At 42.7% G+C, this 18,612-nt stretch overlaps 1 protein-coding gene across 2 annotated transcripts in view; it reads right to left on the bottom strand.

Moving 5' to 3' along the window:
• The window catches only part of nkain4 (sodium/potassium transporting ATPase interacting 4), a 53,334-nt gene that overhangs the window by 16,489 nt on the left and 18,233 nt on the right, over positions 1-18,612 (bottom strand). For both annotated transcript variants that reach the window (XM_084366410.1, XM_084366411.1), the window contains exons 2-4: positions 17,438-17,575; positions 16,127-16,207; positions 8,157-8,357 (exon numbers count right to left, since the gene is read on the bottom strand). In XM_084366410.1, the coding sequence (XP_084222536.1) occupies positions 8,157-8,357; positions 16,127-16,207; positions 17,438-17,575 (420 nt within the window). The remainder of the gene's footprint in view (positions 1-8,156; positions 8,358-16,126; positions 16,208-17,437; positions 17,576-18,612) is intronic.

The raw sequence follows: 18,612 nt of genomic DNA, 5'->3' as shown, positions 1-18,612 counted from the left end.
TAAAACGCTCTGCTGTGTTTTGGTGCCTGATGAGTCTTTAAACTCACACGAAAACACACTTCACAAAAAACAGTTACTGTACAATTCAAGCACTGGACCCACAGATCGCAGATGGTGGCCACGTCACAAGTGATTGTCCTCCGCAAGTAAGAGAAAAATTAAAAAGTCCTTTCGACGCAAGTATGGCGTTTGTTTTGATGAGAGAAACTAGTTAAGGCAAAAAAATGTAACTTCCTGTTACACAATTGAATTTTCCATCAAAAAAAGGTTACAAAAATGTTCGCGTATGCTGTTAACTATAGTTCATAGAAGAAGGAAATTGGGATCATCAAAGAATGGAATTGGCGGGTCAGGCTTCTGAAAAAATCAGAGATAGGAATCGGCCAAGAAAACTGTAATCAGTGCATAAAAGGACTGAATCATACACTGATTAGTGTATGATTCAGTCCTTTTTCCTGCTCGTCACACCATTCAGTGACCCTTTGTGCCCTGCATGGGCATCTGCATGCCTTATGCTTCATTTGTTGAGGGTTTACCTTTAACTCATCACCTGCATGTGTCTCTGAATGTGTGCGTGGGAAAAAAGAGAGAAAGAGCGCGCACACAATAACACTTGTGCATAGACAAATCCAACACATTAGAAATTTCATGGAAATGCATATCTTCAATCCACTTCTCATTCCTCGTCTGATCGCTGCTGACAGTATAAACTCTGGATGTTTCATGTAAGGGCTGATTTTACACCACTTCCTTTTCTTTTCTATCGGCTTCGGCACATTAAGTGTGACATACAGGAAGTTACTAAGATCACTGAAGTGAACACTTGGTGGCCTTTTGCTGGAGGCATTGTTGTCCTTAGCTAATATAGGTCAGTGTCCTAAATGAAAAGTGACAATTCCACTTATATATCCCTGCATATTAAATGGCCTTAATTCACGCTCATGAATCCGCTCTCTCTCTCTCTCTCTCACACACACACACACACACACACACACTGCCTCTAGCTTTCTTCTCTGACTTCCCCTCGTCACTTCAGAGTTCAGGGATCATTTTAGAGATTAATGTCAAATTAATTAAGCTCATAAAGCCCCCGCATGTCCTCTGAGGCTCGATCTCGGCCTGTCTGTGAGGACGTGCCACACCAAAGCCAACTCATTTAGCTGTCAATCATTTGGGTTTCTTTCCCCCTTTTACTCTGAACTCTCCTTTTACTCTCCTCAACCTGAAAATATCCTCTGTCATCTTTTCTCTGCTCCTCTCTATGTGTCTGTGTGTGTTTAATTATTGCTCTAACAGTCAATGCCGCCCTCCTCTCTGCAGGTTGTGGAGCAGTCAACAGTGATCTGGACAACTGACAGAAGGAAGCAAGAAGGCAGAAAAAACGGGCACGAAAAGTTCAGCGCTCAACGTGGGAAATCATCAAAAGCAAAGCCTTGCTCCGATGGGCCTTCATTTGGTATTTATTGTGTTGTGGAGGAAACTAAATGACGTATTTGTGATAGTTCAGCATTATCTGCGTTTCTCCTTTCAGATAATGAGGGTGAAAAGAAGTTTAAGGCTCAGGCGTTCATGTGTGTGTGGGTGGGAAGAAGGCCAGCTGCTGAGCTAGAAAAGAAGGTTACTTGCATTTGCATAGGCTAATGAAGGTCGAGTTTGGACTGAATGTGCCAGTCCATAAAGTCACATCACCACCTTTGACAATGCACACTCACTCATAAACATCAGTCCATTAGACATGAATCTATTTCATGATAAGAAGCTTAGACCGCTCAGTTACAGCAACAATAAATTAGGTTTACAGTCAATTATTTGGATTTACATTTTATACCCCTGTCACGCCGGACAAAAAAACAACTAACAGCTGATAAAATCTAGTTTTTGTCTTCAGTGTGAATGTCGGCATCTACTCCCGCGTCAAATTACTCTACAGCGGTCACTGGAGCTTCAATTGACTGTAATGTGAACACAACACCCGGGTGAACACGCTCATTTTCACCCCTATTCTGGCGCGATAATGTGACATGTGCTGAAGCTAAGGACACTGGCTCGCTGATACTTTTAAATCCGTCTCTGTTCAAGTCGCACTCGAACGTCGTTAAGTCAGCGCTGGGTTGAAAGAGAAACAGAAAGAAGAATTACCATTGTCAGGGGCTCCCGTGCTTCCTGTGAATGTGCAACTCTCAGCAGAGACGAGAAAAGTGAGATGTCTCACTCCTCAGCAGCTTCCGTTATCAGCTCCGGGGAAAAAGATGCGTCTAATTCAGAATGTTTTTGATTGAAACTTAAAAACAAATGTCTTCTGGATGTAGTCCGATGAGATAGATGCTGATTTCTGCTGCTTCGACTCTGTTTTCCAGCATGTCTGTGATGCAGAACGTGACATGTAAAATAATAGAAAGGCAAACTCATCTCCTGCAATAGGAAAGGCGTCGAACACCTATTTTTATCAGGTTTACCTGCGTTAAAAAAATGTTATTAAGTGTTATAATAGGCCTTTTCAGTCTCAGTGTATCTGTGCAGTTGTTCAATTGATTAGTAGAAACTGTAATCTTGGTAAAGGATTGATCGTCTCATTTATCAAGCAATGGTGCTAAGAGTCTACAGCCATAGTGGTAGCTCTGTAAGCCTGTGATTAGACACAGCTGTACTTTGAGCTACAATGTCTGCATGCTAACATGCCCCTAATTACAATGCTAACATGCAATCATGTATGGCAACACATCTTACAGTTTTTGAGATATTTCCGTCCGGAACACAGTGATTGGAGGATGGATGGACAGGCGGACATTGCAATCTCTGGAAACATGCAGCTAGTCTGGTCAAAAGTGCCAGACACTCACTGAATTAGCTGTTTTTCTCTGTTTAATATCATAATACATTGAATTTTATTCAGTTTTGTCCAGACAGAAAGAAGCCCCCCCCGCTTTGGTCTCTCGGAAATATTGATGGGCATCTTTTCAATACTTTGAGAAACCGAACCGGTAGCTAATCAGTTATTTACACAATCGTTTAACATATTCATCAATAATTAAATAACTGTTGGTCGCGGCTGTTTATCTGTCTGTGTTTTTTAGTATTTTAAATTCATAAGGAACTAAGAGATGCCTCCTCTCCGCAGCCGTCTGGCCTGTTCACATGTGTGTGCAGCGATGGATATCTGAGTCGATCTACAAGCTAATTAACACACTATTGATTGTGGCTCAGTGTCAAGAGAAAATTCACTAAGTGTACCATAATGAAAGGAATTCGTAGGTAAAAATATATCACACGGGGGACAGGAGGAGCGGAAAGAGAGCGGGAGACGGGGGGGTGCAGATGTCTTGTAGGTTAATTACACTCGACTATGTGCCTCACAATATGGAGCGTGTGTCTCTGCAGAAAATTAGATGTGTGTGTTTGTCCGCGGGCAGCTGCATGTTTAATGACAAAACATGATGAGATGGGGACTGTGGAGACCACATCCACCTGTTCTTTCCTACCCAGCCCCCTCTCCGAATGTGAACACACACACACACACACACACACAGATCCATACAGCTTATACAGCTTACATGGGGTTGTTAAGTGTCTGTTGTGCTGATTTGCATCTTTTACATCAAGTAACTGCAAATAAAAGCATGCTGGTGTCCAAAAACACACCACACGGACACATGAGGCTGCCCATGCAGAAATAAAGCTGTAATAAAAATACTGTGTTCCTCAGTTGCCCCATACAGAGGATTTTAGATCTGTATCTCTTTCACACATATGTAAATAGTCATGCAGCCTCATTCACCAACATTTTCCATCTTGCAACTTTTCTCATATGCCACACAATGCAGGAATAGATGGGACAAGGCACTGTCCCATCTTTGTGATTGCTTTATTTTCTTGTCCCTGCAATGTTACTGCTTTTTAACAGTATTGATCCCTGCTCCCATTCAGACATGCGGGAAAGGTTCCTGAACATTTTCGGGGGTAGCATGCATTTACCAAAGGGGCTTTAATGAAAGGGAGAGAAATGGGGCTCTGTGGACCGAGAGAACAAATGGACATAAGGCAAAACAAGCTGGTAAATACAACGACTGGTACACACTGCACGTAGAGAAAACAAAAAGAAATCCTAAAAAAATAAAAACAAGCATGCCGCTAGAGAGGATTGACTCATTTAATATTGCTTGTTTTTCACTTCCAAGTTCTCCTCTGTTCCCATTTCTTTGTCTTCTAGCCTACTCTCAGAAGTTTAAAGAGACCAAATATTAGACTAAAATTAATCTGAGGAAAATCCATTTCGCTGCAAAACAGATTAACAATTAAAGCTCTTGGCAGCGACAGCCTTTGAAGTATAATGGCAGGCCGGGCAGTCATGTCTTTATGATGTACTGAGAGTAGCCCGACACAATATTCAGTGGCCCGCTGGAGACTAATTCTCTCCTCTGGTCTTGAGGTCTTTCTCTTCTCCTCCCTGTTTTTGGCAGCAGCCAGCAGACCTAATAACTGCTCACTACTGCATCATAAGTCTTTTAATCCCGGGATCTTTATAATCCTTTGAAGCAGATGCTGTAAAACTTGCCGTGCAGTTACACTGCAATGTCAGCGCTGACATATTGCAGAGGTACTTAATGCTATTATAACACTCGACAATGCGTGGCCATTTACCGATTCAGGACACATTAGTGGACTTCAAATACTGGCACATCAAAGATCTTCCCAGTTGGTTCCCCGTGCACCATACGCACAAATTAAAAGCAACATATTCACCACAGTGGTGATGGTTGTTCAGCAGGACAGTTTGAAAACATAATATGGACTAATGGACTTATCAAAGTGAGCACCCTGACCTTTTGGATGAGTGGGTGGGGGATGTAAGAGAAGGGCCCTTCTGTTTTCATGCAGCTGAGCTGAATGAATCCCACCAATCACAAAACACACACAACCCCATCTGAAAGCACAGCCCCAAGTGGTGATCACAGGGCTCTGCCCACGCCAGACCTACTGAGGGGACCCCCTGTAACCAACCAGGGGCCTTTTATCATCCTCCAGCCTCCTCTGGCCCCTGCTGTCAAACACAGCGCACTTTCACACAGACATGACAGTAAAAAAAAAAAGTCTATTCTTATATTCATCGCAATTCTGTTTTGTAAAGCTGGGCTGTACGTTACTTACGGCTGAACCAATCGGACTTAAACATGTCGTGTTTACGTTGTAAGCTAGGCTACTTTTTGTCATGTCAGGTCATTGTTTTAGTCATTTCCCGCTTTATTTTGTAGTTTTGCTTTACACTTCCTGTTTCCCACCCGTTGTCTGTGTGTTTCATTAGTTAATCAGTGAGAGTGTACGTTAGTAAGTGTTTTCTCTCACTCTTTGTTGGTTTGTCAACGTTTCTACGTCAAATTCCACGTCCTGCATCGCTGCCCGTGTTCCTCATGTCTCCCTGGTTTGTACTGGTTTACTTGCTTGCCCTTTGTTGCATGGACTACAGCTTTAGATCGTCAAAACTCGCTTTGTGTTTTGGTCCTTTGAGGTGAGGATGGCTGAGCGAGAGCAAAGATAATGGGAGTAAATTCATCGGTTGTTTTGAATTATGGATCTGTACACGGTTATACTCTATGTTGTAAAGGCAGCAAGTATTCAGTGAGAAAAAAATAAATCATGTATAAATAAAAACATCTCTTTATAATCGCGTATGAGCCCTCTGAATCGGAATCAAATTGAATCTTGAGCTGCCTTTAGAGAATCCCACCTTACGTGACCGAGCCATCTGAGCTCCAGAGAAAAACGAGAGAAGGTGCAGAAGTGACAGTGAGCGAGAAACGAAGGCAAGAGAAGAGAAGTGCATTTCATTTGACTTGGGAACTCTCACGTGGGAATATGACTGGCATGAAGGTCAAGCAGTGTGTGATCTGAGCAGGGAAAGGAGACAGGAAGACAGACAGATGGGAGAGTGTGTGAGTGGGGGGAAGCAATAGATGAAGAAAAGGGAAATGAGCAATGGAACGAGAGAATGACGAAGGTTGCCGTCCTCCCATTATCAACTTCCACGCGATCCTCCCGACGCAGCTTCCCAGGGAACAGAGAGGCAACAGAAGAAAGCATCGCCTGTGGCAGCAATAACCTACGCTAAATGATATGATATCTGCCTGTGTGTGAGCACATTCTTCGGCTGTTTTATGAGCAGCTCTGACAACCCCTTGACATCTCTCACTTCTCCCTTTAGTGTGTGAGAGTTATGTCTACAGATGTAAACTGAATATCACATCTTGCACAATTTCTCGTCTCCTCTCTCACACCTTTATTCCTAACAACCCCTACATCTCACCGGCGAGGTTTTTTCAGGCTCAACTGTTTAATTTAACAGTAAAGGCGGCACAAAGGAGCCAAAGAAGACAGGAGAGGAGGATGGAGAGAGTGGGGGGGAGTGTATGTGGATTTTCTGCTGACTACTCTGACGGGAAAAAAAATCAGTCATTATTATGACAAGAGAAGCAAACCAAAGCCAGTCAATGGCAGCGTGCACTGGAGGATGGACAGGCGAGTTGGGTTTCAGCAAAGGCAGAAAAGACTAGGATGAGGGCAGAGATGGAGCAAAATATTCCCCTCAGTGATGAATCAATGAATAATACATTATCCCAGTTTGAAAAGGTTGCCTCCACTTCAAGCTCATCCTTTAAACCTTCAAGTTACTGTTGGGCTGAATGTAGCCTGTAGGCAACAACACAGGGCTGACTTTACCAAATCCAAAGCTTCACTTCTGAATGGCTCACTTCCAGATAGATGACAACGATGCCTCCATTACTGGCCAATGGATCCACATTTTTCATCTTAATGAAACATGCTCCTTGGAGCCCAAACTAAATATTTAATGGCCTCTCACGACAACCTTGAAACCCGTCTAGCAATGCAAAAGGGATACCCCACTTTGTTTCTAGTCTTTTCATTCATCTGTTCGACTCTCTCTTTCCGTCTGCCTCTCTCTTCCACCGGAGAGGAAAAGGGACAAACCACAACAAGAGAGGGCATCTCAAAGGACTATTTTCCTAAGTGGGTCTCTGCTTTTAGCCTGAGAGGAAGCGGGGATAGAAGGAAAATGATGCCATTTGTGACGCTGGGATATCAGTACCAATTTCCCCTTTTTCCCTCTCGGGAGCTGTTCCCACGGAGATACCGTGGAATGCTTGATTGGGCAATACCACGTACAAATGGAGGCAAAAAAGTGTAACCATCCCTTAAAGGTTCACGTGAGGCAAGGAAAAAAAAAATTTCCTACATCCACTGCCTATACTGCAAGAAAATGGAGTTCAGCGAGAGAGACGGGGCTGTAAAGTGAGGTCAGCCATTTTATTACATTTCTCCACGGGGGTGATGGGATGAATGGTACAATCCAGTGCCCCTCAACACTGGGTCCCTCGGCAAGTTTCCTAATCCGCCATGTAGCTAAGTGCATTCATTGTGCTCTCCCAGGTGTAAATGAGTTCAAGATTAAAGGGTAAGAATGAAAAACCAACAGGACTGGGAAACCCACTGACGGCTGATGAAGCGTCTCTCGGTCACCCGCTGCTATCATTAAATCCACTCCACATGTATTAAAGTGACAACAAGTGTGAAAAATAGGCGTGAGCGTGTGTGTAAGTGAGTGCTACTGTGAGTAAATGTGTGTAACGTTCATGTCTGAACCCAAGTACCTGCTGTTTTGGCAACTAAAAGTGTCCTGGCCTCCGTCCAGTATTAGGTTAGTCAGTTATACACGAGTGTGTGCAAATGCGCATGCTGGCAGGAAGTGAGTTCTCGGCGTATTCATACAGAGCTGTATATAGAGGACAATAACAGCCCTTCCAGTGTTTGAGTAACCTGTTAGCAGCTGGCAGGTCTGAGTCTCAGCCAGACAAAACAACAGATCAATTTTTCATTCAGCGACCGGGACAGAGGAAGGGAGGCTGCGATAGACAAAATAACCAACTGCTGTGAAATTATATTGAGAGAAGTGCTGTAAGGGAAACAAATCATCACCTTCCCCTCCACCATGTTCACCTTTCATGTGCTGAAATCCCACAGAGAGTGAGGTTGCTGCTGGTGTTAAGTATTTAAAACGATGAGTTCCTGTGACATGTTCACACGTGTTTGTAGTTGAAAACAAACAGGGTCTAGAGACACATGTTGCAATACCAACTTGTACTCACAGCAACGAGAATCTGCGTGCCGCTGTGCACGACCTCAATGTACTGGTAGTCCATGAGGCAGCCCATGACGGTGATGTAGGAGTGGCTCTCTGTGGCGCGGACCCCCGGAGCCTGCGGCATCTCGCTCCTCACACAGCCCGGCCCATGTTCGCTCCACCAAGAGTGATGGGCTGAGATGTTAAATGTCAGCAGGTTACTGTCCTGAAAGGAGAAAAAAACATTTAGTTTTTTTTTTGCTTGAACTCTATTTATTACTTATGATTCATGTATTCTTCATGAGAAGACAGTGTATTACAGGAGGCAGGGAGCTCGTCTCTAGACACCTGCGGTAGATGTTGGATGTTTTTTTATGACTGCTCTCTTTTGCTCAAAGGGTCGGTTCATCCAGTTTAGAGTGAAGCTTGGGCCGCATTTTTGTTGATGTGATCGATCCTGACCCGACCCCGATCCTGGACACTGGGTCCCGACATTCATCCGATCCATACAAGACGAAGAATCTACAACCTTGCTAGCATCTCGGGAAGACTGCACTAAGGCATGGTGCCTTGGGCAAAATGCTAATGTCAGCATGCCAACATACTCAAAATGAAAACGCTAACAGATTTATCGCTAACCAAGTTCATCATCTTACTTAGCGTGCGCTCCAACCTCAAAGTGTTCCAGGTGCACGATGCCACGAGCTAACAAAAACAAATGATCTCTCTTTGGCAAGTGCACACACAAGTGAACCCTCAGCGTAACATGAGGTAACAGACACCATTATATATTTCACAAGTTGTAAGGAACAAAGCTTAATCATCACTCACACATAGTAGAGCTGAGGCTAATGGGAATGCTATAGGTATTTGGAAATATCCAAAGTTCTCGCCATCCCTGAAGCCACGCTGCTACTATAGCTAAAAACATTTTTATTACTTACTCCAAGTTGTGTCATGCCACGTACACAGTTTTGATTTTGGATTTATTTGCCCGGTTTTTGACATAATCGTCTTTAAGATTTCACAACTGAGGAAAAATAATTCCGTTTGTGATGCTTAAAGTGTTGAGGAATTACACTGAATTCAAAACAGCAATGTGTTTTTCTCAAAACAAAGTGTCTGCTTGTTTCTCAGGATAATCCACAGACCTCACAGTCAACAGATTTCCTTGGAACCACCTTCTGCTTAATAAATAATCCCTATGAAAACAGCTGACCGTGTGTTATGTGGTTTATCCAGAGTAACAGCGACAGCTACTTTAACATCTATTAGAAATAGATGTTCCTGTAGAATGTTTTTTGTGACCGCTGTAAATGTAACTCCATTCACATCCATAGATGTAGTAGAGATAAATAATAATAATAATAATAATAATACCAGGGCAACTAAAACAGAAACTTTCTGCATTGTTGGATACCAATATCCAAATACCAAAGATATGTGAGAATATAATAGAACTTTCTTTCCTATTATTTGTGGGAACCAACTTTTCAGTAACTTTAGTAAAACTGAGGATTATTTCTAAAGGCCATAAGCTTTATGCACACATAGGCTAGGAGTGCATGAGCCGCAGGCAGTCTGAGCCAACAGAAAGTTTTCAGATCTAGTTTTTAAACTTTCACATCCAGCATTTTATACATGTAGCTCTTGTGCACCCTGGTGCTGTTCAATTTGCACACAGCCATATGAGCCCACACATAGAGACGCACAGACGCTCACACCAATCAATACCCCAATACAGCAATCTAACCCCGCATCTGCCCCTCGGTGACAAGACATGCATTATTAACAGCGGCAAGCGCTGTCAGGAAACATCTCTGATTCCTATCCACCCCCACTCACACTTACACGCATGCATCAACAACAAATCACCGGCAGCAACAACGTTCAACAACGGATCTGTGCAGCCAGTGGAAATGACTGCAACAGGAGTCGTGAACGATATTACAACGATGCTGCTGCACATTATCTTCGTGCCAATCACTCATCGCCACCCTCTGGCTCTGTTCTCCTCCTCTGCCATTCTGTTGTTCTCTCATACAGTCAAAGAAACAAGGGCGGCTGAAGGTCAATAGGTATGATTGTGAAGGCTAATGACTTAACAGATGCTACTGATTGAGCCTGCGAGCGAGGGAAACCGTCTCTATCCGAGCTGCAGCCACACTCATGACTACAGTACGTCAGCAGTCGATATTTAAGGAGCTCTCGGCAACTTACTGTCAGGAGTGTTATTGTTCTGCTCCCGTGCACCCCAAAGACAAAATCAATCCCTTCATATCATAGAGTCAAGGTTAGTCTACTGATACTGCTCAAACTATTATAGTTAACAAAAGTCAATACATATTTGGGGACAATCCTGTTAGTGGCATCCCTGGCGACACGAGGCATTCTTTAAAGCTTTACATCAAATGATTACAATCTTATTTCTGGTGATTTATTGTTTCTGAAATACAGTGAGGAGAGTTTATGTTAGTGGGATCACATCAGGGAGCAAACCGAAGTGGCTAACAGGGTGTTGTAGACTCTTCTGGCTCTGACGAGAGTGTCGTGTTTACCTACATTTCATAAAAGGTGTGCACGCACCGCGGTTGCATATTGATTCAGGGGAGTGTGGAGGGCGGTGTGCTATCATCTCTGAAATAAAGGTGAGAGAGAGGAATGCTGGGGAGCGTTGTAGACTACATTCACACTGAGGCTAATGAATCTGAAAACGTTCTCATGTGTCCATATAATTTAGGATAATCGACAGGATAATGGCTAAATATCTTTTTCTTCTTACCCTCTATGTCGGCAACGACAAAACTGTTTATCTTCCTCTGCTGATATTGTGTTTTAATACTGCTGGAAACCTAATTTTGTTGTCTCCGCAGACAGATTTATCTGTTTCTGTTGTCAAATCAAATATAAAAATGTGATTTGATCACTGCACATAAATAATACATCACAAGCCAGGCAAAGCAGCTGAGTTTCTCTGCTGTCGTACTGAGCTGTCCTACTTTGCGCTCACAAAGTTGTCTGACAAAATAAACATCAGTACATGTTATTGATAACACCTTTATCATGTGACCAGCTCATCAGTGTGAAAGATTATACATAGACAGAATCAGCGGAGGCATGTGTAATGAAACCACATTAAACAAAGTCCCTCTCTGGAGCAGCAGTGTGGTTCGGAAGCATTTTATCAAGTCAAATTGAATGTGAATCCTTTCATATCCCTAATCAGATCAAATCAGGATTAACTTTTCATGTTGTGCTGACTGTGAAAAACAAATCTCCCTCTGGGACAATAAAATTTAAATCTAAACGATTGTGCTTAACAAAAATGATAATAAGACGGAGTGTACAGCCATGCTAGCAGCTCTGTGAGGCTCTACATGTGCACTACTGTTCTTTGAGTTAAATGCATGCCAACGTGTTCATAGTTAAAATGTTAACATGCATGTTTAGATGGTGATGTTTCCCATGTTTAACATTTTAATTGAAATTCATCACACGTTATGTAAATCATTGTTAACAGGGATAAAGGTGCAGGTAATTATTTTTCTTCATTTTGATGACAGCACACGCAAAAAGTAAAGTAACAAAGTGCTGATGTTTAAAGTGCTTGACAAACTCAAATAAATAAATCGACCTCAATCATTGTAGGGGTATTGTATAAAACAGTATTTGATATAAAAGTTTACAATCGAATTAACAGAAATCAAGGGTTTAGGCCAATATCTGTTCGAAGGCAACTTTCTGAGCGACCAGTTGGCGTTGATAAGTTGACAGGATTTTCCTCCGAGTCACAAATAACAACAACACAGGACAAAACGTGAGTTTATTCAATCATTTAATCTATAATAGAAACTGATCGGCAGTTAACCTTCCTTTCCACAGGTGACCGCATGCCCAGTGGCAGATAATGTTGTTTGGTGATAGTGAGGTGAGGGAGCCAACGTAAACACTGATGGCTTCATTACTCTAGATCCATTACACTGTGCAACCAACATTTACTTCATAGTGATACGCTGACGCAGAAAACTTATCTGTTGCCAAAAACAGTATTAGACTTTTTCAGATCGCACCAGTGCGACCAATTAAAATGGTTTTTTTTGCAGATCTTTGGGCACATGTGGGACCAAAACAGTCGCACCCTAGAACCCTGCAGGCAGACAGACAGACGGACAGAAAGGCAGACATGGACTCATTGGCCCAAAAAACTGAACATAATGTTTTAATGTATGTCACTCTTTGCTAAGATAAATACAGAGAAGAGCAAAATGACTCAATTGAAATGTGCTGGAATCAAGAGTTCAAACGCATTTTTCAAAAAGCTCAGTAACTAAGTGTTGAATACCAAAACAGCGAGGGGAAAGAAGCTTTTTCAAATTCAGACAGCTTCACGCGGGCATGTCCAAAGCCTGTGTCTGCAGACAGTGTGTGCAGAGTGTGAGTGAGAATGAATAAAAAGCGAGGCTGTGAATGACTGGGGACTGTTTAAAACAGAGGTGTGCGTAGAGTAGCAGGGGTCTGTCTGTCAGTCTGTCGTGCACCGTGGGGGAGGGGATAAGAGATCAATAGGAGGTGACAGAGCATGTGGCATATGACTCCCAACAACCTGCCCCCTCACTCCGACGGCCTTGTCACCCATACGCACCACTTACACACACACACACACACACACATACAAACACACCCTCCAGAAAAGTCCTGTCAACATCGGTCAAGGCGAGTCAGGAAGAATTAGCTGACTCCGGTTTATGATGAAATGTGTTGGGGACCTCTCAGAAAGCTATAAGCCAAGTTTGGTCGTGCGTGTGTGCATGGGGGTGTGGGCGTGGGTGTGTGTGTGTGTGTGTGTGCGCTCCATTAACCAGCTCTCCTCCTGGCCACCATATGCAGAGCTGGGAGCCCAGGCTGGCTCCATCTGTCGGGTTAATGCCCAGCCTCAGCCCCAAGCAGCTGGCCCCTACAAGCCTCATTATTTTAGCTGGGGCCATGCAGGAACACACAATCACACACACACGCACGCATAGTGGACACACACAGACGGACACACTTGATGGAGCCAAGGTCTATCACACAATGACAAAGTCGCCAGAGCTGGGGAAGGTGTTTCTGAAATTCATTTCGGCTGTCTGGTGCGAGATTAACGTTGCCTACATGAATTCATTATTGTCAACGGTCAGACAAGCTACAGGGCAAGATACCCATCAGAGGAGAGGAGAGGAGAGGAGAGGAGAGGAGAGGAGAGGACTGAAATGAAAGACAGAACTTGCAAAATACGCAGAATAAATTAAAATACATCAAAGGAGCAGTGAGCAGAGTGAAAAAAATGGGAGACGACAGGTTGACAGGAGGAGCGAGGGTGGATGAATTCACAGGTTGTGTAAATTTAAGTGTACATACAAATTTAAATGAGAGTATGTACATGCATGGTGTTTAGGGAGGGGGATTATTTACCTATTAAATATGTGAGCTTCCAGTTGAAGCTCAACAGGGAGGTAAAATCCCCCACAGGTCAGCGGAGATTCACCACACAAACAATTTAAAGGAAAAGAGACATTCGCTGAGGCTGAATTATACGGCTCTGTCGAGGTTTAGGTGAATCTCAGGGAGTGATTTATAGTTTGGCGGATGGCTGTGTCGTGCATTCTTAATATACCGCAAGGAAATCGTGTTTACCCGGGCTGAGTTTGTTATTCAGACCAGATCAGACTTGACACAGCCGAAAAGCACCTGGCAGAAGTGCATCACATCCAATTATAGCTAAAATATATGTTCAGCGCTGATAAAGCTCAAGAAAGCTACATTATAATTTAATGTTTCATAACAACAAGTCTAATTGGAGCAGCGATGTCTTGTGTAATGAAAAAACATTGGCACAAGATCAGAATCCAGGCTGAATCATCTCAGCAGAAAAAAAAACAAACTCCCAAAGTCTTTTTCATGGCAAAGAGAGATGTTCTCTGCCCTCAGCTGTCCCTGTTCTCCACAAACTGCTCTGCTATAAATGACAAAAACTGCATTTCTCAGGAATTACCGGAAACATAGCCCCTTTTAAACCTGCTGTCAACAAACATTCAAAAGCACAAAGCTGCAGTCACTATTTTTACAATGTCAAATTAGATTGTGTTGCCATCATGATAGTACGAGAGAATACACAATGTGGTGTCCTTGTCAGTGTTGAGACTAACGCCGTTAGAATAAACGCGATTACGTAACGCCGTTACATTCCTCTGTAATTTGTAATCTAATTAATTACTTTATCCAGCGTTACTAACGCCGTTTCCGTTACTAACATGACTTGTGTTGCCGTTACTAAAATCGGGGCCCCAGCGCGATCATGGTAAAAAAAAAAAAAGCCTGCAGCCAGCATGAGTTCTAGGCTATTGTTTTTTCTTTTCTTCCTTTCCTCCTCCTCACTTCATAAGCGGGCTGCAGAGTAGAGAGCACACTAGTACAACACGGTTTCGATAAATACCAAGGATAAGACAGGTCATGTTTTGCGGATATGGAACAAGGAAGTAACTGACTTGACGATGTATAGCTGCGTGACATCATTGACGAATCCTTGTAGGAGTTTATTTTACACACAAACCGACGTAGCTTCTGTGCGGCGCACACACACAACAAAGGATATTTGTTTAAGGTTAATTATCTCTCTATGCTGTTCTACTCTATGAAACTGGCGTGTGAAACATGCTTCTAAAAAGCCGAATTCTTTGACATATTACTTTGTTTTAGTAACGCAAAAATTACTTTTCCTAGTAATTAGTTACTTTTATAATAGAGTAATTGAGTTACTAACTCAATTACTTTTTTAAGAAGTAATTTGTAATTGTAATTAGTTACTTTTTCAAAGTAATTTGCCCATCACTGGTCCTTGTACACAAAAATAACACACCAAGCAGATGAAACGATACAGAATACAGTTTCTATACTATATAGATATGTGCAGGTTAATATGTGTTGTTGCCTAATTTAGATTAGTGTTACACTGTCAACCACTAGACCAATCTGCCGGCTGATTTATGTGTTGTGTATTTTAACGACAACGCCATGATTCCGGTGGTAAAGCCAGACTTACTTTCACTAATTGTAAGAGAAGAGGTGTTTGGGATGATCAATAGCTGTGTGTCCATCTAATTGTTAAGCGGATTTCGAAGCAAACTTTTAAAATGAAGGAAAAAAAGGAAAAAGTGCATAAAAATTCAAATAAATTTGGCAGGTTTTGTCAAAAGATGGTGGTATAGGCTGTGTTAGGGGCTTTAATAAACAGAGTAGTAGAAATACAAATACAAACCAGTGACAGAAACTTGGAATGGGAAAGACGCCGACACCTTTTCTTCCACCTTCTTCCTCATCTTCCATTAAGTGCATAAATTCTTTATCGTAAGCCATTTTTTGCAAAACTGAGGTAGATTTGTCAAATTTAGATGTTTCCATCAACCTTTTCCAATGCGATATTCTAAAATGTGCATACATATATGTTGAGCTACTGTCACAGTCACCCACCACAAGATTAAAATTCACCTGTGTGAATGTAGAAGTTATTCAGTTTCAAAGCTCTAGCGTGAAATAAGTTATGAAACAGGTTAAAAATCTGTCTCATATTTCTTGGCAAAAGCATTTAAAAATGTAAATACCCCAAATATATTTCAGTGTTATTGAATAGGTTTACAAGAGAAATTGTGCTCTTAACCCATGTTTGTCTTTAGGCTTTTAACAGCCAATCAGTAACAGGTATTTTCTATGGCCTTGGTATCAGCGTATGTCAGCCAGCGTGAGGTCTCAACATGCCTAAAAGGACGATTCCAGTGTAGGCGGCGCAATTATAGGACACACCAAAATAAATCTGGAATCACTCCCTCACCAGCCTGCAACCATGACCTCAGACGGAGAGGAAGATTAATCACGGTACTGATAAAGCCACCCGACTTGGCTGACGGATGCATGACGGAACGTTTGGGGGGGAAAAAAAGCAGACTGAAATTTCGAAAGTCTCACCTTGGACAGCCCTCCTACGTCCAGGTAGAAACAGATGATGAAGACATTCCAGGCCACCCACAGAGCAGCCCATACCGTATACTGGAGGGCAGAGACACAGATAGATTAGCTCCATAGAAAACAGATGAATTGAACAGAACAGGATATGACAGATACTGGAGAAAATGGCAGGTGGGATGAATGAGCTCCTGAGTAAAGAAAGGTCAGTGTACAGTGACCTCACTCCCCCACTCACTCCAACACACACACGCATTCTCACATATAGATGCATTAAAACACATATAGAGACCATACACACACACACACACACACACACATATTTGTATGTGAGACCTCACTCTATTTTTTTAAAGGTGCCGGTAAGTTCAGCAAGTCTATTTGAGCCCCGAGGGAGCTGCGGTTTTTTAAACAGCTGAGGCTGAATTAAGTTCACGACTTCGACCGTTTAGAAAAAATTGTACATTCAGACAGCCAACTGTTGACAGACACAGAGTGGTATCCACTGACAGAGGGAGAGAGTCATCGCTGTGAACGTTGTGAAATCCTCTGACTCACGGTGAACTGAGCGTCAGAGGAAGAGCAGAGGGCACCTTCGTAAAAACATGCATGTTGATTCATGAAACCGCTTAGCTTGCTCTCTCTCATTTTCCACTTGACGGAGGACAATAGCTCCACTTTCCTCTCCTCCCTTCACTTCCTCTGTTCCTTCATCCTATCCTGTTTGGCTCCGATTTATCCTTCAACATCTCCCCCATCTCTCTTTATTTACTCTCTTTGCCTCTGTCTCTTTGTCGCTCCCCCAATCTTTTCATGTCATTAACATCGCCATCTGTGCTTCTGCTGCTCAAAATAGGCTTTTAATGCCTTAGATGAACATCATGGCTTGAAATAAAACCTGAAGTGCATAAAAGAACATTTATGGAGCTTCACAGTGCTTTCTAACAAAAGGCCTCGTGCAGCACATGCTTTACACTGCGTTACAAAGAATGACCTTCTCTGTCCAGAAACTCGACGCCGAGTATAAATCTGATGAGCTCCTTAGCCCCCCACTCCAACACCCCCCAACCCCTTTAATTAGCTCTAATTACCATGGGATTAGAGTGATTTAAGGGTGTCACACAATGCACAAGAGAACGCAGCACACTTTGCAATTAGAGAGGAAAGGCAACAACATGTCCGATCAGATGCACTGGCAGAGGACTAATGCAAAGTGATGTGACACTGCTTAACAAAAAGCGTGAGGAATAGGATTATGTGGCAGACTGTACTGGGTTTCACACGCACAACTAGTCTTCAGTTGCGTTTACTCACCACCACGATGTAGCGCGGCCGGTACTGGATAGTGCCAAAGAGGCCGAGGATGACGATGATGATGTGGAAGAAGTTGGCAAGGATTGGGGCCCACTGGTAACCCAGGAAGTCGAAGACCTGTCTTTCTAAAGCCAACACCTAAAGGGCGAGAGACGAAAAAAGAAAAGAAAGAGACAGATATTATCAAGTTGACAAACAAACTGCTTCTCCTGCTGTGACGATGAACTGCGAGTTTGCCAAACCTGCACAGTCCACGAAACAACCTTTAGCAAAATGGCAGCCGACATACACAAACTGGCAACTTCATGTACTGCTCGTTTACTGGAGACAATATCATTTCACCTCACAGCCATTGGCCGACAATCCTGCGCTGAGCCAGTCGACATGAACAGCTTGAGTGTTCAGACTCCGACTGTGGGAGCGCCCAGAGGTGAAGACTGGAGGTTTTATAAAATAAACAATGACAGATTTATCGATTCAACCCCTGCTGAGCTAAAGAGGAGCTCAGCATTTCCAACCTTCCTGCCAATGGCCTCCAGGAACAAGAATGGTACGGGAACCTTTATGGGAGGCGAATGCCTTCCTTAATAACACCACTGCAGTGAGCTTAGGTGCTCATAAAACTATGTGCTCACAGCCGACCTGCAAACATGCACATGCAAAGTTAAACCCTTTACAATGAACAGCATTGGGAGGGTTACTTTAATAATGTAGTCCGACACAGCTACTAATTACCTGCTAAAAAATGGAGTCAGTAACCTAATCCAAGTATTGCAAGACTAATGTAATGTAACTTGATTATTTTCTGTTACTTTTTGATTACTGCGTTACCAAAAATTCAAGTAAAAACAAAAGAGAAGTTTTAACTTGCACCATATTTTGATTGTTTTTTGTTGTTTTCTGCTTTAAAGACAAAATAATGGCGACATTCCAAACCAGTGAAAGCATTTGTCTTCGCTGGAGGCCATAATAATGAATTGGCAGCTCTAAGATTACTTGTGGTTTCACTTGAGAGCAGAGTGGTTTCGAGACACTTTTGAAGTGTTGTAAAATGTGCTTGTTCAAGGTAGGATATTGTTCTTCATGTTAAAATGTATTTTTAATCTGGGCTGCTAACTTCTCAATATATTTTGGAGTGAGATTCGGCGAAGTTAGTGCATTTTAGAGTAGAGAGC

This window comes from Pagrus pagrus (genome assembly GCF_965226575.1).
Source record: "Pagrus pagrus genome assembly, chromosome: 11".
In the NCBI taxonomy this organism is placed as follows: Eukaryota; Metazoa; Chordata; class Actinopteri; order Spariformes; family Sparidae; genus Pagrus; species Pagrus pagrus.
This window is presented reverse-complemented; position numbering and strand designations above follow the sequence as displayed.